We start from the raw sequence: 17785 nt of genomic DNA, 5'->3' as shown, positions 1-17785 counted from the left end.
TGCTCCATCCATGAACATGTAAGCAGAATTATCTACATCTACTGACTGGTAGTTTTAGTAAGCAGCTCCTCCATGTATATGCATTGCAACATGATAATACAACGACCTTGCCATCTGAAACATCCTATGTATTACTGAAGATGCCTAGAAACTTCATTGGGTCCTTTTAAAACAAAACATTAAAGCTCAATGCTAGGGGTCCAAACCCAGCAACACTAATAAGTTAGTAGTCATAAATCAAAACATACCACACACATACACACACATACATACATACACACACATACATACACATACATACATACATACACACATACATACCAATTACATACATGCATACACATACATACACACATATGCAGTGGCACATGTGTAAACATTCACATACAATAAACAAACAAATGAAAAAGGAATTCAAAGCCTCAGACCGTGACTGGATTTTCTCAGTGGGACCTGGCTACTCTGAACCGCCATGCTGTGTGCCTTAAGCTCATACTCACTTCCCCAAGGCATCGTCCACGTCACCCCGGCTTGGCTCCTGGCCTCTGACACGGCCTCGGCAGGTTAAAGGCATGAGTTCATCAGCTGGGTAGGCATGTTCCTACAGAAAAAGTCGTTCACAAGTCACGAGAAAGTGAGAAACATACACATCATTTAGAGAATAGAGAATACGTAACAGGTGGACTCTCTATACAATGTGTAGATCATTTACATTTTTAATTTGAAATGTAATACATGCTTGGAAAAAAACATACTAAAATTTCTTAAAAAAAAAAAAAACTATTAATCTGGCTGGGCAGTGGAGGTGCATACTTTTAATCCCAGCACTCAGGAGGCAGAGGCAGAGGCAGAGGCAGGAGGATGTCTGTGAGTTCAAGGCTGGCCTGTCTAGAGAGCAAGCTCCAGGACAGCCAGGGCTACTCCATCTTGAATAACAAGAAACACACAATAACAACAAAACCTAATAATCTAGCTTCCCTCCCTGAATCTCACTCTAGAAGTTGCCACCACTAAGACCAGCCTTCCGCCTTTTAGGTTTATTCATGTATTAATAAAGTCAAATACATGCACATGTTATCATTTATAACATTTCTTTCGAAACAGGGTCTCAATATGTAGTCCAGGCTGGCCTATTACCAGCAATTCTCCTGATTTAGCCTTCTGAAAACTGGGATTATAAGCACATGCTGCCACGCCCACATAAAAACAGGGGCTTGAACAAAAACGAGATCAGTTTAGTGGATCTTACTGAATGCAGTCCTTTCTCCTGGTAATGGATAATACCAGGGATATTCCAGGCTCTCAATCAGCTATGTACACACATTATTTTGTGTGCAAACTCAGGGTCTCAGGCATATTAGGCAAGCACTCTACAAGTGACTGACCCACATCCAGAAATTATATTTACAAATAGGCACTTAGGCCAAGTACACTCACTGGTCTCGTATATTTTACATTTTACTCAAAACACAAGGTACCCTGTGGTGATTTGAATGAGAATGGCCCCCACAAGCTCATATATTTGAACATTTGATCCCCAGTTAGTGAAACTGTTTGGGAAAGACTAGGAGGTGTGGCCTTGTTGGAGGAAGTGTGTCACTGGGAGTGGGCTTTGTGTTTCAGAAGGGCTCAGCCTGCCTGGCTCTCTCTGGCTGCTACCTTCAGATCTGTGGGAGCTCTCAGCTCCCGCTCACGCACCAAGCCCCACTGCCTGCCACTCTGCTTCCTGCCATGAGAATGGACTCACCTGATACTGTAAGCAAGCCCCCAATGAAATGCTTCCTTTTCTAAGTTGCCTTGGCTATGGTGTTACTAAGACAACCTCCCCCATCATGCTAGAATGTTTCAGAAATACCTTAATAATGAAGTGAAGTTATAACTAGTATTTATTGAGTCTGTGTTTTCTACCCTCTATTCTATACATGCAAATAGTTTCATTATTTCAACAATCCTGAAGGAGATTCAATTGTCTGTTTCACAGGGGAAACTAGGACCCAAGGACATCACATAAGCCTAGGTTGAGCAGATGCCATGATGAATCCAGAATTCAAACCCTGGTCACCTGACTGAGGAAGCCACACCCTTATCAGGACAAGCCTGCCAGTATGCATACATTTATTTATCCTGTATGGATAAACATGGAGGATGAACACACATCTGTGGACATTTCACCTTTCATACACATATTATTTATGTGGATCACTTGAAAATAAATATAAGTCAAAGAGATATTGAATTTTTGATAGTTACTACCCAGCAGGGTATCAATTTACTATTTATTTCACTCAGTATGAAATGATCAATGCTTTGTATTTTGCCAATCTCCTGAGTTAAAAAAAAAAAGTTCCAGTATTAAAAAGGATACACCTCTTCTTATATTAGTCACTCTGGAAAAATGTCCATTTATATAATTTATATTTTCAAAGGCTACTTCTATTACCAAAAGAGATTCAACAAACATTATCTGTTATAAACAATAAAATATCTTTTATCTTTCCTTTGTTTACAAAGTTTTAAATTTCTGTTTGTAGTGTTTTCACTATAAGCTTTAAGTAGGTAAATCTATTCATTTCTTCCTTCATGTTTCTGGATTTCAGAAATGCTACACCAGCATACTCTGGCCCTTAGAAACATTACTCATACACTTATACATACACACATATACACACTCTAAAATTGTTTTCTCTATGTGGAATTTGTTTCTAATGTTTAATGCTATTTGCTCCCCCAAATGGCAATTTTATAAAGTCTACTTTTTAAAGAATTCATTATTTCTCAATGATATGAAATATATCAACCAAATTATCGATGTAATTTAAGAAACTGATTATGACAAAGGGTTAAAGATGTCACAGAGAAAGTAATCCTACAAAGGAAATTCTAGACATATTTCATGACACTAAGAGAGCAAAGTATCAAATGCCTGACATCCATCCGGAATTAGAAGGACTGCGATGACGCCCCACGCCAGGGGAGGCACTTGTCCTGTCTTAGGAGAGCAAGCACTGCATGAGCACCACCAGGAGACTCTCCTGAGCGAGGGGCTCACTTTCCACTTTTTAATACTTTAAATATTAAAAACATTAAATATTAGATTTGCTACTTTTCCCTTTTATCTATAACCATCAGAGAGTTTTGAGAAACACCATGCGTTTGGTGTTCCTGGTCTCTATTTTCTTCTGCTATAGACTATAAGTTTGGAGTCTAGGTAACAAAGTTGTATGAGGGACACACAGAGTCAGACACACAACTGGAAATACTGCTGCTGAACTTTAAGAATTAAGAACTGCACGGGCAGTCGAGTAGTAAGACAAGTCACACACAGCACACACGTCAGACTACTGAAAACTTTCCACAGAAACACCAGCCAGTGCAAAAGGACTGCAGAACTGTGTCTTCAAGTTTCTGAAGGAAAGAAAGCATGTCTGTCTTAAGCAATTCCAGACTGTTCGGGTATTCTCCAAGTTATGAAAGGGAGGCGACAACCTACCAGAGAAATACAACACCTATGACATCTTCAAACCCCGGAAACTTCCTGAGGAAATCAGGCAACCAAGGCAGAAATCAAAATCAAAACTCGGACAAGAGGACCAGAGGGGTGCGGGTCAGCTCCCCTTGAGGACTTGAACACTCCCCACCTGGGGACTGTCCCCAGACCACAGCGTGAGTGTTAGGAACCTTCAAAGCTCTTTGCCAAAGTCTCAATTTTGGGAGACGGAGAGGTGGAGCAGCAGTGAAAAGCACTTTGTTTGTCCTGGTTGGTTTTTGTCAACATGACACAGTCACTGTCACTTGGCATGAGGGATTCTCAACTGAGAAAATGTCTCTGGAGGATTTGCTTTCCGGCACGTCTGCAGTGTGTTTTCTCATTATGGCTGGTCTGAGAGGGCCCAGCTCACTAGGGATGGCACCGACCGCCGTGGGCAGGAGATCCTTGGTAGTATAAGAAAGCAGCCTGAGCAAACCACGGGAGAACACGCCGGGAAGCAGCACTCTGCGCCTGTGCGTCAGTTCCCACCTCCAGGTCCTGTCCTGACATCCCTGGATGATACACTGTCAGGACAAAATAAGTCCTCTCCTCTCCAAACTGCTTTTGGTCATAGTGCTTTATCACAGCAATAGAACCAGACTAAACAACTGCTTGTCCAAAGGACGCAGGTTCAGTTCCTGGCATCTACAGAGTGGCTCACCACCACCTTTAACTCCAGTTCTGGGGATCTGACACCCCCTTCTGGCCTTCAAGGATACTGCATTACATGGTGTGCTTTCATACATGTGGGGGAAAACACATATACAAATAAAAATAAATCTTGTTAAATTCTCAATTTTTATATTCACTTGAATATGTGGTTATAGTCATCAACACTGTTTATATTTCTTAGCCTACATTTTAGAAAAAATTGAATGTTCCATGATGATTCATCCTGTATTCATCCAATATTTTGACATATTTGGAATTCATGTACAGTCACTACATTCTGGATCCCATACTATATGTTTAAAATTTTAAAATACACATTTCCAGCACAAATTCTTAATTACTTTTATATATAAATCTCAATACAACCAATTCCCCAGAATGCTTACAATTTTATTGCTTTGTTTTATATTTAACACATGTAAGTTATAAAAAGTTTTTTAAAAAGTTTAAAATTTTGAAAGTTATTTTGTAAAAAAAAAAAAATTAACTTGATGGCAAAAAGTTCCTTACTATTTTAAGCTACTGTTTAGAAACCTCACACTACTATTTTTAGATTTCTAGTAAACAAAAACACAAATGCTTTTATCTGAAATTAAATCTGAACTCCAAATTTAAAATGAAAATTCAAATCCTGAACCTATCTAGATAAAAAAAATACCCATAGCAAGTACACAGCAGAATAACCAAAGTAACTTTGAGCTAAGGTGTAAAAATACTTCACACTCTTTGTCTCAATATTAAAGGTAAAAATAAAACCATAGCCTTTCTTCAAGTTAACCACAAAGCACATTCCAGAGAGTTTGCATAAGGCCAGAGCAAGGCATGCGTGTCAACAAACAGCTGCAGCAGGCGGGCTTCAGACAGCTGTGTGAGGCACAGTTAGTCTCCTCTTCACGTGTTGACACAACTAAGAGTCAGGATATCACTTAACAATTAATTATAACTCAGAAATGAAACTCAGGTGATGCTGACAGTCTTGCAGAAACTAAGTAGAAAATGTACCTGACTAAAAGCACAGGAGAAAACAGAAGTTACAAGCTAGTAGATTCTCCATATTAGACTCTCAATTTACCACTGCTTTGAGGTAATAAACTCATCTATACGGAGTCAAGTTAAAACACCAGCCCAAAGATGTTTTAGTAACACTTATTATGTTAGGTAAAGGGAAGGCATTTTATCCTACTAAAAACAACTAAAATCATTAATCATATTATTGAGCCTAAGAAGGTAGAACTATATTCATAGATTAAAGATTTAAGGAATCAGTTCTCAGCCAGGTAGCAGTGGGGCACAACTTTAATCCCAGCACTCAGAAGGCAGATGCAGGTGTATCTCTGTGAATTCAAGACCAGCGTGATCTACAGAGTGAATTCCAGGACAGCCAGGGCTATTACACAGAGAGGCCAAGCCCTGTCTCAGAAAACAAAACAAAACAAAGTAAGATAAAACAAAAATTTCCGGGCAGTGGTGGCACATGCCAGCACTTGGGAGGCAGAGGCAGGCAGATTTCTGAGTTCAAGACCAGCCTGGTCTACAGCGTGAGTTGCAGGACAGCTAGGGCTATACAGAGAAACCCTGTCTCGAAAAACCTAAAGGAAAAAAGAAAAAAAAAAAAAAAGAAAGGAAGGAAGGAATGAAGGAGGGAAGGAGGGAGGGAGGGAAGGAAGGAGGGAGGGAGGGAAGGAGGAAGAAGGAAGGAAGGAAGGAAGGAAGGAAGGAAGGAAGGAAGGAAGGAAGGAAGGAAGGAAGGAAGGAAGGAAAGGGAAGAAATCAATTCTCTATAAAAGCTAGGTATTGGGTATTGGAGCACACACCCAAAATCTCAGCACTTGGAAGACAGAGGGAGAAGGATCAACAGTTCAAGGTGATCTTTGACTACACAGTAAATTCAAGACTCTTTCTCAGAAAAAAAAAAGAAATTCTCTCCAAATTGTTCTAGTGACTCAACAGAACCCCAAACAAAACCTGGTGACTGAGTAGAAATTGGCAATATGGTCTTGAATTTTACATAAAATTGCAAAAAGAAACCTAAAATTGCCAAAAACATCTTGGAAAAGCTAGCAAATCCATACTGCTGAGCTGAGAATGCATCACAAGGTTACAAAAGGTAGGCCAATGGGGCATTGGTCTAAAGGAGCAACAAACAAACAGAGACCCATCGACCTACACACACACACATACACACACACACACACAAAAACACCCATACACACACACACATACACACATAGAGTCAAATCATTCCTTTTCCCACAGGTGTTACAACAATGCTGGTATAATAACTAGACAGCCATACATGAAAAAAACTGCAAGTCAACATTTATCTCATCATATGCAAAAATTAACTCAAAATGAGTCATAGGTCTAAGTGAATAAACTAAAGCTATAAAAACATTAGAAGCAAAAAGAGAAAAGCTTTGTGACCTTGGGCTTGGAAAGTTTTTGTTTGTTTTTAGGAAACTGTAAATGCATGATTTTTTTAAATAAAAATTAAATCAGACTTGATCACATTTTAAATTACTTCTACTTCAAACATCACTATTAGAAAAATTAAAATTTAAATTATAAACTAAAAAATATCCATAAAACATGATAAATGTTTCATACCTAGGTTATAAAATAATTTTTACAACTCGGCAATAACAAGACAAAGGACTTGATTTTAAAATGAAAAAAGAATTGTAACAGATGCTTTTTCAAAAAAGATACATGACTATAAAATAAATGCATGGGAAGATTTCAAGCACATTAGTCACCAGGAAAAGTGAAACACTCCCACACACCCACCAGAACAGCTAAAATTAAGACATGGAAGTGCCATCCTTGAAAGGATGTGTAGTAACTGAGGCACACACTGCTGGTGGAAATGCAAAATGAATACTGTGGCAGTCTGCTCTACACTCCCACGCGCAGGTGACCTGGTACCCTTCCTAAAACACCCTGTTCCTAGAGTACTGTTCTGCTGAGCAAACAGTTAAAAGAAAAGCCTAGTGCAGTACTTCAGACGGGAAGGACAGGGCTCTAGACCAGAGTCTCCCCAGCTTCCTAACACTGCGACCATGTAATGCCACTCCTGATAATGCGGTGACCTCCAACCATAACACGGTTTTTGTTGCTACTTCAAAACTGTAATTTTGCTACTGTTATGAATTGTAATGTAAATATCTGATATTTACATTAGGCAACACCTGTAAAAGGGTCGTTTAACCCCCAAAGGGATCTCAACCCTCAGGGTGAGAACCGCTGCTCCAGAGGCAAACGCCTTGGAACTGTATTTCTAAAAATGACTAAAATGTGCGTTGTACATATTTTGTAAAATAACATTTTAAAGGGGGAATAGATGAACACTAATCTAGAACTCCAACGTAATGAATTTAAAGTGCATAAAATTTTAAAATAGGTCTTATGGCTTAATGATGAAAACTAATCAGTTGGGTGTGATGGTGCACAGTCCTAATCTTAGCACTCAAGAGGCCGATGTAGTTTGAGACCAGCCAGTGCTACTAGTGAGTTCAAAGCCACATACGGAAACTATCTCAAAACAAACAAAAAGCCTATTTCCAGAAATCCAACTTAAAGTGCTTGTAGAATTAGGAGGAGTGTACTAGTTGAAAGATGTGTGCTTTCCAGCTCTTCCAAATTCTATCTGTAGCATTTAGAGGTCTACAATAGAGCGTGCTCGGCATACAACAGTCTGACCGCCAGAGCAGCCAGGATAAACCCTGAGAATCACATATCATAAGCAGGAACGGCCCTGGGACATAGCATTTTATCATCTGTATTACTGTGCAAACTTAACTTAGTAGACATGTAAAACCTGTTACTAGAAGCCTTAGAGTAACTATTGTCTTGGGCTAAGTACAATTATGCAAGAGTTGCCAAAACAAACACCAAATTTCATGTGATTTGGGAAAAGAAAAAGCCATCTGTGCAATTAGTTCACTGAGAATAAACCACAGTCTGATGGGACTAGAGATCTGTCAAACAATCATTATAATGTTAATAACCATGGCAATAGCACAAAAATCAGAATATGTCTCATGATAACTCCAGGGATCACAGAGAGGTAGTAATCTAGCCAGAGCTGGCAAGATGTTCCATCAAGAAACAGTACACGGAGACTCTTGTATTTCATCAGCAGATAGAAAAATGAGCTCAAAGAGCATGTGCCCAGACAGTGACAGAAGTGTGAGCTGTCAGGAAGCCCCATGCTCAACCTGGAAACACAACTGAGTCCAAATCTAGGTGACTGTTAGAAGAGAATTTTCTCCTTTTCTGGTTGGTTTGGTTTTTTTTTTTTTTTTTTTTTTGGTTTTTTTTTTTTTCCTCTTTTTTTTTTTTTTTTTTTTTGAGACAGGGTCTTAATCCTGGTTGGTCTAAACCTTGCTGTATAGACCAAGCTGTACAGGAACTTGCAGTGATCCTCCTGCCTCTACCTTTTAAATGTTGGGATTAGAGATGTATGACACTACATTCAGCTTGCAAGAGAAATTTCCATCTCTGCCAAATAATATATAAGTTATAATTACCAGTCGAGCTTCCATTCAGTGCTTCCGAATACTTGCCAGACACTAGCTCTAATGAGGCAATCTGTGTAAGATGAAGACAGTCTTGCCTGCCCAAGAATGTAAGGCAGGTAAAGGACTGACTTCATTTTATACAGATGATACCAGGCTCCCGGATCGGGCGAGCCTCCTTCCCTTCTTAACCAGGCTGGGAGGTGGCCGAGCCTCCACAGGGCAATCCTCTTCCAGCTCCCAAGTCCACAGCCATAACTACTCTACACTGCCCATCTTTAGAAATATCATCTTCTTCCCATGGGAGCCAAGAAGATTCAACGACATGTTGTAGTCTGTAGTCTGTGGAACAGACCGAGGAGCAGCGCTGCACACTAGTGAGAAATGAGGGCGAGCTCTCTACATTATTAAAAGCCTGTTCAGTAGCAGGCACTTTGCATTTAACCCAGGAAGCCAAGACAAAAAGTTTATGGATCCTGAAATCCTCCATAACTTTCGATTTTAAAGGAAGTTTATTAAGTTTCTTCTTTACTTTAAAGGCAAGATGTATTAATCAAATGTCTGATTTCATTTTCATAAGAATTCAATTTAGTTCTTTAAAAAAATATTTAATAAGTACTTAGGTGTGCAAGTACCATCCTAAGCACAAGACATATAAAAGATGACTTTATTAAAAATTCAATATAAAGAAGGGTGTCTCTGTTTTAAAGTCTTATGGTCTACAACCATCCTCTGCAATGATTCCCGTTCTATAATACCTGACTCAAAGGAGTTAACTCATCAGGTTAGGATCTAAGTGAATAAAAACCAACACAGAGCTACCGTCCAACCCTAAAGCCTACACGCCTGAAATTCCTCTCACTTCAATCTTATACGTAGTTGCTTACAGCAAAGTTACCCAGCTAGGTCACATTAGGAACTGGGTCAGGAAATCTTGTGAGGGCTGTCCTTGATGCCCACTCTGTCGCAAACCCACTGAATACATAGGGATAGACTAACTGCTGTATACTTAGAAGGGGGGAAATATTAAAGATACTGTACTGGCTGGTTTTGTGTATCAAATTGACACAGGCTGGAGTTATCACAGAGAAAGGAGCTTCAGTTGGGGAAGTGCCTCCATGAGATCCAGCTGTGGGGCATTTTCTCAATTAGTGACCAAGGGGGAAGGGCCCCTTGTGGGTGGTGCCATCCCTGGGCTGGTAGTCTTGGGTTCTATAAAAGAGCAGGCTGAGCAAGCCAGAGGAAGCAAGCCAGTAAGAAACATTCCTCCACTGCCTCTGCATCAGCTTGAGTTCCTCTGACCTGCTTGAGTTCCAGTCCTGACTTCCTTAGGTGATCAACAGCAATGTGGAAGTGTAAGCTGAATAAACCCTTTCCTCCCCAACTTGTTTCTTGGTCATGATGTTTGTGCAGGAGGAATAAACCCTGACTAAGACAGATACCATGCTTTATAAAGAAAGGTTCCTAAGGACCGGGAAGGCAGCTCAATCAGTAAAGTGCTTGTCCCTTCAGCATGAAGACCTGAGCTCAGATTCCTCAGAACCTACACAAAAAGCCAGACATGGCAATTCATGCCAACGATCCCAGCACTGGGGAGGCAGAGAAAGGAGGCTCCCTGGGCCTGCCATCGAGCCAAAGCGTGAGCCAGCTTCAGCACCAGGGAGACCTTGTCTCAAAATATAAGGTGCACAGCAACTGAGGAAAACACCCAATGCCGATCTCTGTCCTCCATCGCACACATGAACACATACACAAATATATACACTCAGTAAATATAATCTTTTAGGAGAGGGCCCTAGAGCAAAATGTGGTAAATCCATCTAGCTGTCTCCTATTTTACTGAACTTTGGAATCAGAAGTTTACTTGCATGAGTTGCTACAACTCGAGGGTCTTGTGAGGGGTCCATTTGTCTATTTCTATACCATAACTAGCCTAGACTTGTTAAATTACACTTCCCCTAAACAAAGTTAATGAGGAGTAAATGATTTTGAAAGAAATATTAGAGGAGTAGCTACAGTTACTCTGAGTAGTAAGTTTAAAACCATGTTTTCAATGTTTACACCCAAAGTTTCATAATAATCAGATTCTAGAAAACTTACTGAAAGTCAAGCCTCACTCTAACCAAGAGATGGTAAAAGATAACAAGGCTATCAAATATGAAACGTGTTTAAAATATAAAACCAGGGCCTGGGAGGTAACGGGTGGCTAAGAGCATTTCCTGCTCTTCCAGAAGACCTGCTCTTGATTCCTAGCATGCACTCGGGGTGGCTCCCACCTCTTGCCTGTCACTCCTAGCCATTGGACACTTTCTTCTGGCCTCGGTGAGCACTCACACACAGACATATAAATTAAAAAAAAATAGAAAATACAAAAATATATAAAGGGACTAATAATAATTGATATATAATGATATCTGTCCTATATAATTGAAAATAGATTTACTGACTCAGGTGGAAAGTATCTTAAAAAGAATGAGAGTTAGCTCTCTGTCAAATTTTGCTAACTATACTTTTAGATTGTAATCATAGGAAAAATCTGGCTTATTTTAAATGTAAAAAGAAAAGAAAATGAGAAGAAATTTTCAGCATAATTTGGTTAAACTCCTTACAAAATTATAGAAATTTGTATGCAAAACTTCCTTTTGAACTCTTAAGACGTGCCTATTGCTATCTCCCTTCCTGGGCTACGGAGCCCTACGTTTCATCCTGAACAGTGGAAGCTGCTCCTGCATCTCACAGGAGCCCTGAAACATTTTCAGACACTGGACAGCAGAAGGCAAATGCTTAATCCAGAGTCTACACATAACATCTGGACAGAAGGTGGGTGATCTTATCCCTAAGGCAATGGTTTGTTTTAATGGTGGCTGTAAAGTAACGTTGTAGTTTTCCTAAAGGCCATCCCTTAAAGCCAGAGACATCTTTTTCCTCTTTACCCATGTACATTACCAACTGCCGCCAAAACCTAAGTAAACTTATATACAAACTTTCATGACCTGCTTTCAATTTGTTGCCTAGTCAATAAATTGAATCCCTAGGAATCGCCAACAGGAATGCCCTGCTAGCTTACATTTGTCCTGTGGTTTGTTTTTTTTTTTTTTTTTTTTTTTTTTTTTTGTAAAGCTTTCTTTAAAAATATACATTAGTACTTCAGGTTTCAAAACTTGCCAGCTAACTGTGTGCAGTTGGCTCCTAGCAGGACGTGGCGTGTACAGGTGAGCGTCACACTTACCATATAGTTGCCGTAAGCATGGTCAAACATTTCCAGGACTTGATTTCTAATTGTGAAAAACAGAGAGGGAGAAAAGTTATTGTATAGTCTATCTACTGTACTTCAGGACCATAATTCTCCCTCCTAAAAGCACACTAATAAAAACATAAAACAAGCTCAGGCGCCACAGAGCGAGCAGAGAGGCCTTTCTCACCTCGCCACAAGGAGCTGGGCCAGGATTTTACTAGTCCTAGTACTGGCGATTTATATAAAACTTCTGGATTTTTCTTTCCCTGAGAAAACTCTTGAATGATCCATGTCAGAATGGCAGAGAAGGAAGGCAGTGCTTGAATAAACACTACCGCTATTAACATGATTATGTAACGTACTCTTGGAGTGGGGGTTTCTAGACAACTCAAAGCAACAGTTATTAGCACCATTTATTGCTTATTCTATATGTTCTACTAAGGGCAGTCGTGAGGTGTATCCTACTATGAAATAAAAACATTTTCCTCAAGCCTTTGCCTTGCCCATTAAACTCAGTAAAACCACTAATGCCTAGTTAAGTACATACTATGTCTCGTTTCCAAAAGATACACTTTCTAATGTACTCTGCTCTCTTAAAAACACTCTCAAAAAGGAGATTTCACTTCAAAAGTAAAAACTCTAACACTCAGAAGAGAGATATTAAGGGAGACTTGTAGCTGTCAGGAGGCTAGGGCTGGAAGATCACACGTTTAAGATCAGCCAAGGCAGATCCTTAAACAGGAAGCAGAGAAGGGAGGGAGAAAGGAGGAGAGAGAGACGTGTACCAACTTCCAATGCAGCTGTTTGAACTGGAGGTTTCAGGTGCCCAAACCAGATTTACCAATCAAACCCCACAAAATCTCAGAAACTAAGAAATAAGTCTTACAATGAAGTGTTATTACAAAAGCTAATGTGAGAGCCAGCCAGGGCCAAATCCAATAACTAGCAAAGGAAAACACTGAAACAAGTCTTTCACTAACTCTTCTCTTCCCAAAGTTCCAGATACTAAAATTAGGAATAGAAAAAGTAGTAAAGAAAATGACCGGCTATATTTTTCCCTTCCTATTTATTATACTATACTGTCGTTTTCAGAACAATGGAAGATAACAATTTCTGATAACAATAAAGCTTACAGGCAGGAAAAATCTAATATCCAGATCCTGGCTATTGATCAGCAAGGTCATGTACACTGCATTTTGGTGAACTAAATAAGTCCTGACAACTTTTATCACTATTTTAAAACACTTAACCATTAAAAACAAAACCTTGGCTGGCAAGAAGGTTCGTTGGGTAGAGGTACTTGCCACAGAGCCTGCCACTCTGAGTTTGATCCCAAGAACCCACATGGTGGAAAGAGATAACCAATTCCTGCATGTTGTTCTGTGGCTCCACGTGCCGTGGCGCACTTACACACCCACAAATGTAATTTTAAAAAACCTTCCTGGGGCTGGAGAGATGGCTCAGTGGGTAAGAGCACTCACTGCTCTTCCAGAAGTCCTGAGTTCAATTCCCAGTAACCACATGGTGGCTCACAACCATCTGTAATAGGATCAGATGCCCTCTTCCAGTGTGTCTGAAGACAGACAGTGTACTCATATATATAAAATAAAATCTTAAAAAAAAATCTTCCTACTATTGTGTTAAAATATTGTACATTTATACAGATTCAGGGAATTTCAGAAAATTAAGCATTATCTTAGAGAATTCCTCATCTTGCAAATGATAAAAATCTCTCAAACATCTGCAAAGTCAAGGACCCACAAAACCTGCAGGTACTCACATAAAAATGGGATATACCAACTTTTTCTTCTCAGAAGGTGAATAATTGATTGATTAATATCAAGAAGGGAAATCTCTTGTCTGTCTCTGGGAAGGCTACAGCCTAGAGGTGGATCACAGGTTAAAAAATCTCCAACTTGCTAACTCAACTGTGAGAGCTGTCAATTTTCTAGATTATGAGTAAATTATGATTGCACACAAGGGCACACTTTCATCTCTGCAACAACCAGCAAGTCCCACAATATCAACTTCAAAGTGGACCTAGCTACAGAAAGGCACGGTGACTGTACTCAACTGTTAAGAAGTCTCTATGGTTTTATATCAACTTAGTAACTATATAAAACATTGGAAATCTAACACTCCCCCCATTTAAAAATGTTTTTCATTTCTAACTAATTTCTATAAATGGTTTCCTAAAGTCACATTGCCTCCCAACACCAATAGAGAAAGCACCGATTTTATATTCTCTGTTAACTAAAAATATTAGCAAGATTGCTTGCCCTGAAAAAAATTTTTCTGTGAAAGACTATGCATGATCAGATATTTGATTGCGAGAAACTGAACAACTGTTCACAATTCCAGCGGAGGAGGGCTGGGGGCAGGGGGAGGGGGTGTGTACAGCTTGGGGAGTTTTTTTGTTTTGTTTTGTTTTGAGACTGAACCTGGGGCTGGCAGGCCAATGACTCATTTAAAAATTTTAATAAGAATGTCAAAGAAAATATTTGCAGCCTTAATAGAAATAATACTTCCCCTCCCCCCAGATCTGAAGAAAGTGCAGCACTGTACAGACTGCAAGCTATGAGATCAGACATAGCTTAAAAATACAAATGCAACAAAAAACAGCAAACCTAACTCCATCAATTACCAGCTCGGAGATTCTGACCTTGACTCTCAATTTCCTCATTTGCACAATGGAGATAGCATCCACCTCATGATGAAATAACAGTTTTAGAAATGGACTGAGTTAAATGCCAACAGAGTAGGAACACCATTAAAACGTCACAAAATAATACATTAAACTTATAAAGGAAAAAAGCAAGATACTAGAGTTCACTGGTCATTTTGTTTGAATAGCTAACACTTCATCTTCTTTTCCTCACATTTTTATTTGCTCTTTGATTAAAAAATTAGTATAGTTCTTTTGCAATGACTGAAATAAAGAAGTATCTACATTAGAACCTAATGGCTCCACTTCCCTTTATGGGATAAGTTACCTTTTTTTCCCCCCTGAGTTCAGGCAACTTTTTTTCTTATAAAATGGTATGTTTTCTATTTATATAATACCCTACAACTTGCTTTAGTACAGAACGCTTTCTAAATGTACGGGCATCCTGGAGCCTGTCCTGGTCTTTCAAAATGCACCCCGTTATCCCCTTATCTCTAACAGTGTCTTTATTTCTGTAGGATAGATTCCCCAGAGGAAGAAATGGATCAAAGAGCAAGCACAATTTAAAATTCCGGAGTTGGTGTCAATAAGTCACGCGGTTTACATTCCCACCCAGTTTTCTCACATCGTCTCTAGGCAGTGCTGCATTCTAATGCTCTCTGCTAACTAACCAGACAAGCAAAACCCACCCACTTCACTGTTTTAATAAGCATCTCTCACCATCAACTCGTCGTGCTACTGACAAGCACACATTTCCTCTTCTCTCACTTAACTTCACGGTTTTGCCAATTCCCACAGACTCTCCACTTCATTCTTAGTCATTTGTGCCACTTCGGATGTATTAGAATTACTGGATTAAATGCTGTAGTGTTTTGGAACACGTTTAAGACTCATAAAACTACTCTAAGGGGGTACACTTAATCAAGGCTTCTGAATCAAATCGCCTGCTCCACTTCACAAATGCTGTTTAGGAAAGAAAACACAGCAAAAGGGATAGTGGAGTCAGAAAAGTTCAAGTTCCAGTGAACGCCCCTTTTCCTTTAACAGGTGTAAACATCGCAACATTTTCCCGCTGGGAACTCACTTGGGTGAGACCTCTAACCCTGCCTCTGCCAAAAGGCGCCCACACAACTCCACTACCCAGGCGGTAGCCCCTCCACCGCCCCTGACCTGGCAGAGGCGCTGACACAACACCACAGAAGTCACAGGCTGCCCAGGAGACAGTCGACAGCCCCCGAGGTCACGTCCGGGAGATCGGCTCCCATCGTCCTGGACCCTGTCCACAGCACCGAGCTCCTCCAGCCTCACCAGCTGTTACAGTCACCCCAGAAAAAGTCCACGGTGCGCCGGAGGCGCAATGACAGGCACCTCCACTGCTGGCAGCCTCGCGAGGAAACCCACCCGGACAGCCACGCACCCTTACCCAAGCTTCTGCTTCTCTTCCCTACTCATGGGCGCGGCCCCTGCCGTGCACACGGACGTGGCCAACACCAGACAGAGCGCGGCCGTCGCTGCCACCAGGCTCCATGACGCTCTCTGGGGGACCCGGCACCCACAGCCCCGGCGACCGCCGGCTTCGCTCATGGCCCCGCGGTTCCGCGCACGCGCAGCTGCTACACCGGCACGGTGGGCCACATTGCGGGCTGCTGGCGGCGAGGAGGCTGCGAGCCGTGTCGAGGGCGGGCTGTGGAATGAGGCTGGCGGCCGCCGGCGCCAAACTGTTTGCCGAAGTCACCGAGCCGGTCCCCAGCGCCAGCGCTGCCACCACCCTCCGCCCTCCACGGCTCGGAGCACCGCCCCCAGCTTTCCGGTGTCGTAGTCTAGGAAACCGCCTCCCCAAGGCTACTTCCGGGTAGAGCCGAAGTGAGATAGCCTCGGGACCAATGGAGACAGCCTCGGAGAGGGGCTGGCCGCAGCTACAGGACCGGGCATTGGCCAAGAGAAGCGGGACGTGGACAAAAGGCGGGACTGGGCAGGGAGCTGTCCCTTCGACCCACCTCCGACCCCAGGAGCTGCCACCTAGGAACTACTAGTCCCAAGGTGCACCGCTTCCTCCAGCTTGACTACAGCCCTACGCGCAGGCGCCTTGCTAAATTACTGCCTAGTAGCGCCCTGCGTTCTGGGACTTGTAGTCCCATCCTGTAAAGGCCACGCAAGTTCCAGGCGTTCTGTGTTCTGCAGGACCTTTGGCCAACCCTACCTCGTCGGTGGGCCGCCCAATTCTTGGGACTCTTAAATTCTTTGCCATTCTCGTCCTGAAGATGTTTTTCCTGAGAGCTGACAGATTGAGACTTGCCCCCAGGTCGGTACCCGAATGTCTTGGGGAACAGTGTGAATTGCCTTCTGCCCTCGAGGAAATGACAAAAACAAAACAAAACAAAACAAAAGCAAGCAAATGAACAACAGCAAAATGACTCGAACATGACTTAACCATGTGAGAGTTTTACTTTCATTCGCGCATATACTCAACTCTGATTTGTATATATCGTCCTTCTACTTTGCACAAGTAGTTTGAACTTTTGCACAAAGGCTTGAGGAAGTTAGCAAACACTAATCTCACTCCTGGATTACACCTCTAATTCAGTAGCCCCAGCAACTAAGCAGGACCCTCAAAATGAAGGAGGGCAAACAAAGCTAAGGACGTGATTAATAATAGTTATCTTAAAAGCCCATGAAGGAAAAAAGTGTACAATGCAAAAGTGATTTTTTTTTAATTTAGTGAAGACTTGATGTTGTAATGAGTTGCAATGGCTGATTGGCAGGCTAACTGTTGGTAAAATAACAAGTGGGTTTCTCTTGTAAGCTCACATTTCTTTACTTTGTGCTATCTCAGCAGGTGGCGGCAGAGCTGAGGAGCTTGGGTATGACCTCTGTGGTCACAGCAAGTTTCATATTTGTTCTTTCAGCAGTATCGAGCTGTCTGAAACCTCTTGCTTTTAATGCCTCACCACTGAAGTTTTTATCTCTGACCATCCGGGTTACAAAATAGCCTTTCTTCCTTCACTCCTCTTTCAAAAACGCAGGTGTTTCCTGAAGGGTTTGTTTCAACTCTTTTGCCCCATTGTACTCCTGGGGTTTTGCTTTAGCGGTTCCTGACACAGAATCAGGCACCTTGTCCGATTGATTTCTAGATTTATACCTGTCCTGATTTATATATGCCTTCCATT

The 17785-nt window shown here is 41.3% G+C and overlaps 1 protein-coding gene across 5 annotated transcripts in view; it reads right to left on the bottom strand.

Moving 5' to 3' along the window:
* The window catches only part of Edem3 (ER degradation enhancing alpha-mannosidase like protein 3), a 63820-nt gene extending 47402 nt beyond the window's left edge, over nt 1-16418 (bottom strand). For 4 of the 5 annotated variants that reach the window (XM_052201244.1, XM_052201246.1, XM_052201245.1 and 1 more), the window contains exons 1-3: nt 16042-16418; nt 11948-11993; nt 501-601 (exon numbers count right to left, since the gene is read on the bottom strand). In XM_052201244.1, coding sequence (XP_052057204.1) covers nt 501-601; nt 11948-11993; nt 16042-16202 — 308 coding nt within the window. In that variant the 5' untranslated portion in view covers nt 16203-16418. Of the gene's footprint in view, nt 1-500; nt 602-11947; nt 11994-15338; nt 15565-16041 lie in introns of those variants that run through there. The other variant, XM_052201248.1, reaches the window with a different exon arrangement.
* Between the last annotated feature and the right edge of the window lie 1367 nt (nt 16419-17785).

This window comes from Apodemus sylvaticus, chromosome 12, assembly GCF_947179515.1.
Source record: "Apodemus sylvaticus chromosome 12, mApoSyl1.1, whole genome shotgun sequence".
NCBI lineage: Eukaryota > Metazoa > Chordata > Mammalia > Rodentia > Muridae > Apodemus > Apodemus sylvaticus.
This window is presented reverse-complemented; position numbering and strand designations above follow the sequence as displayed.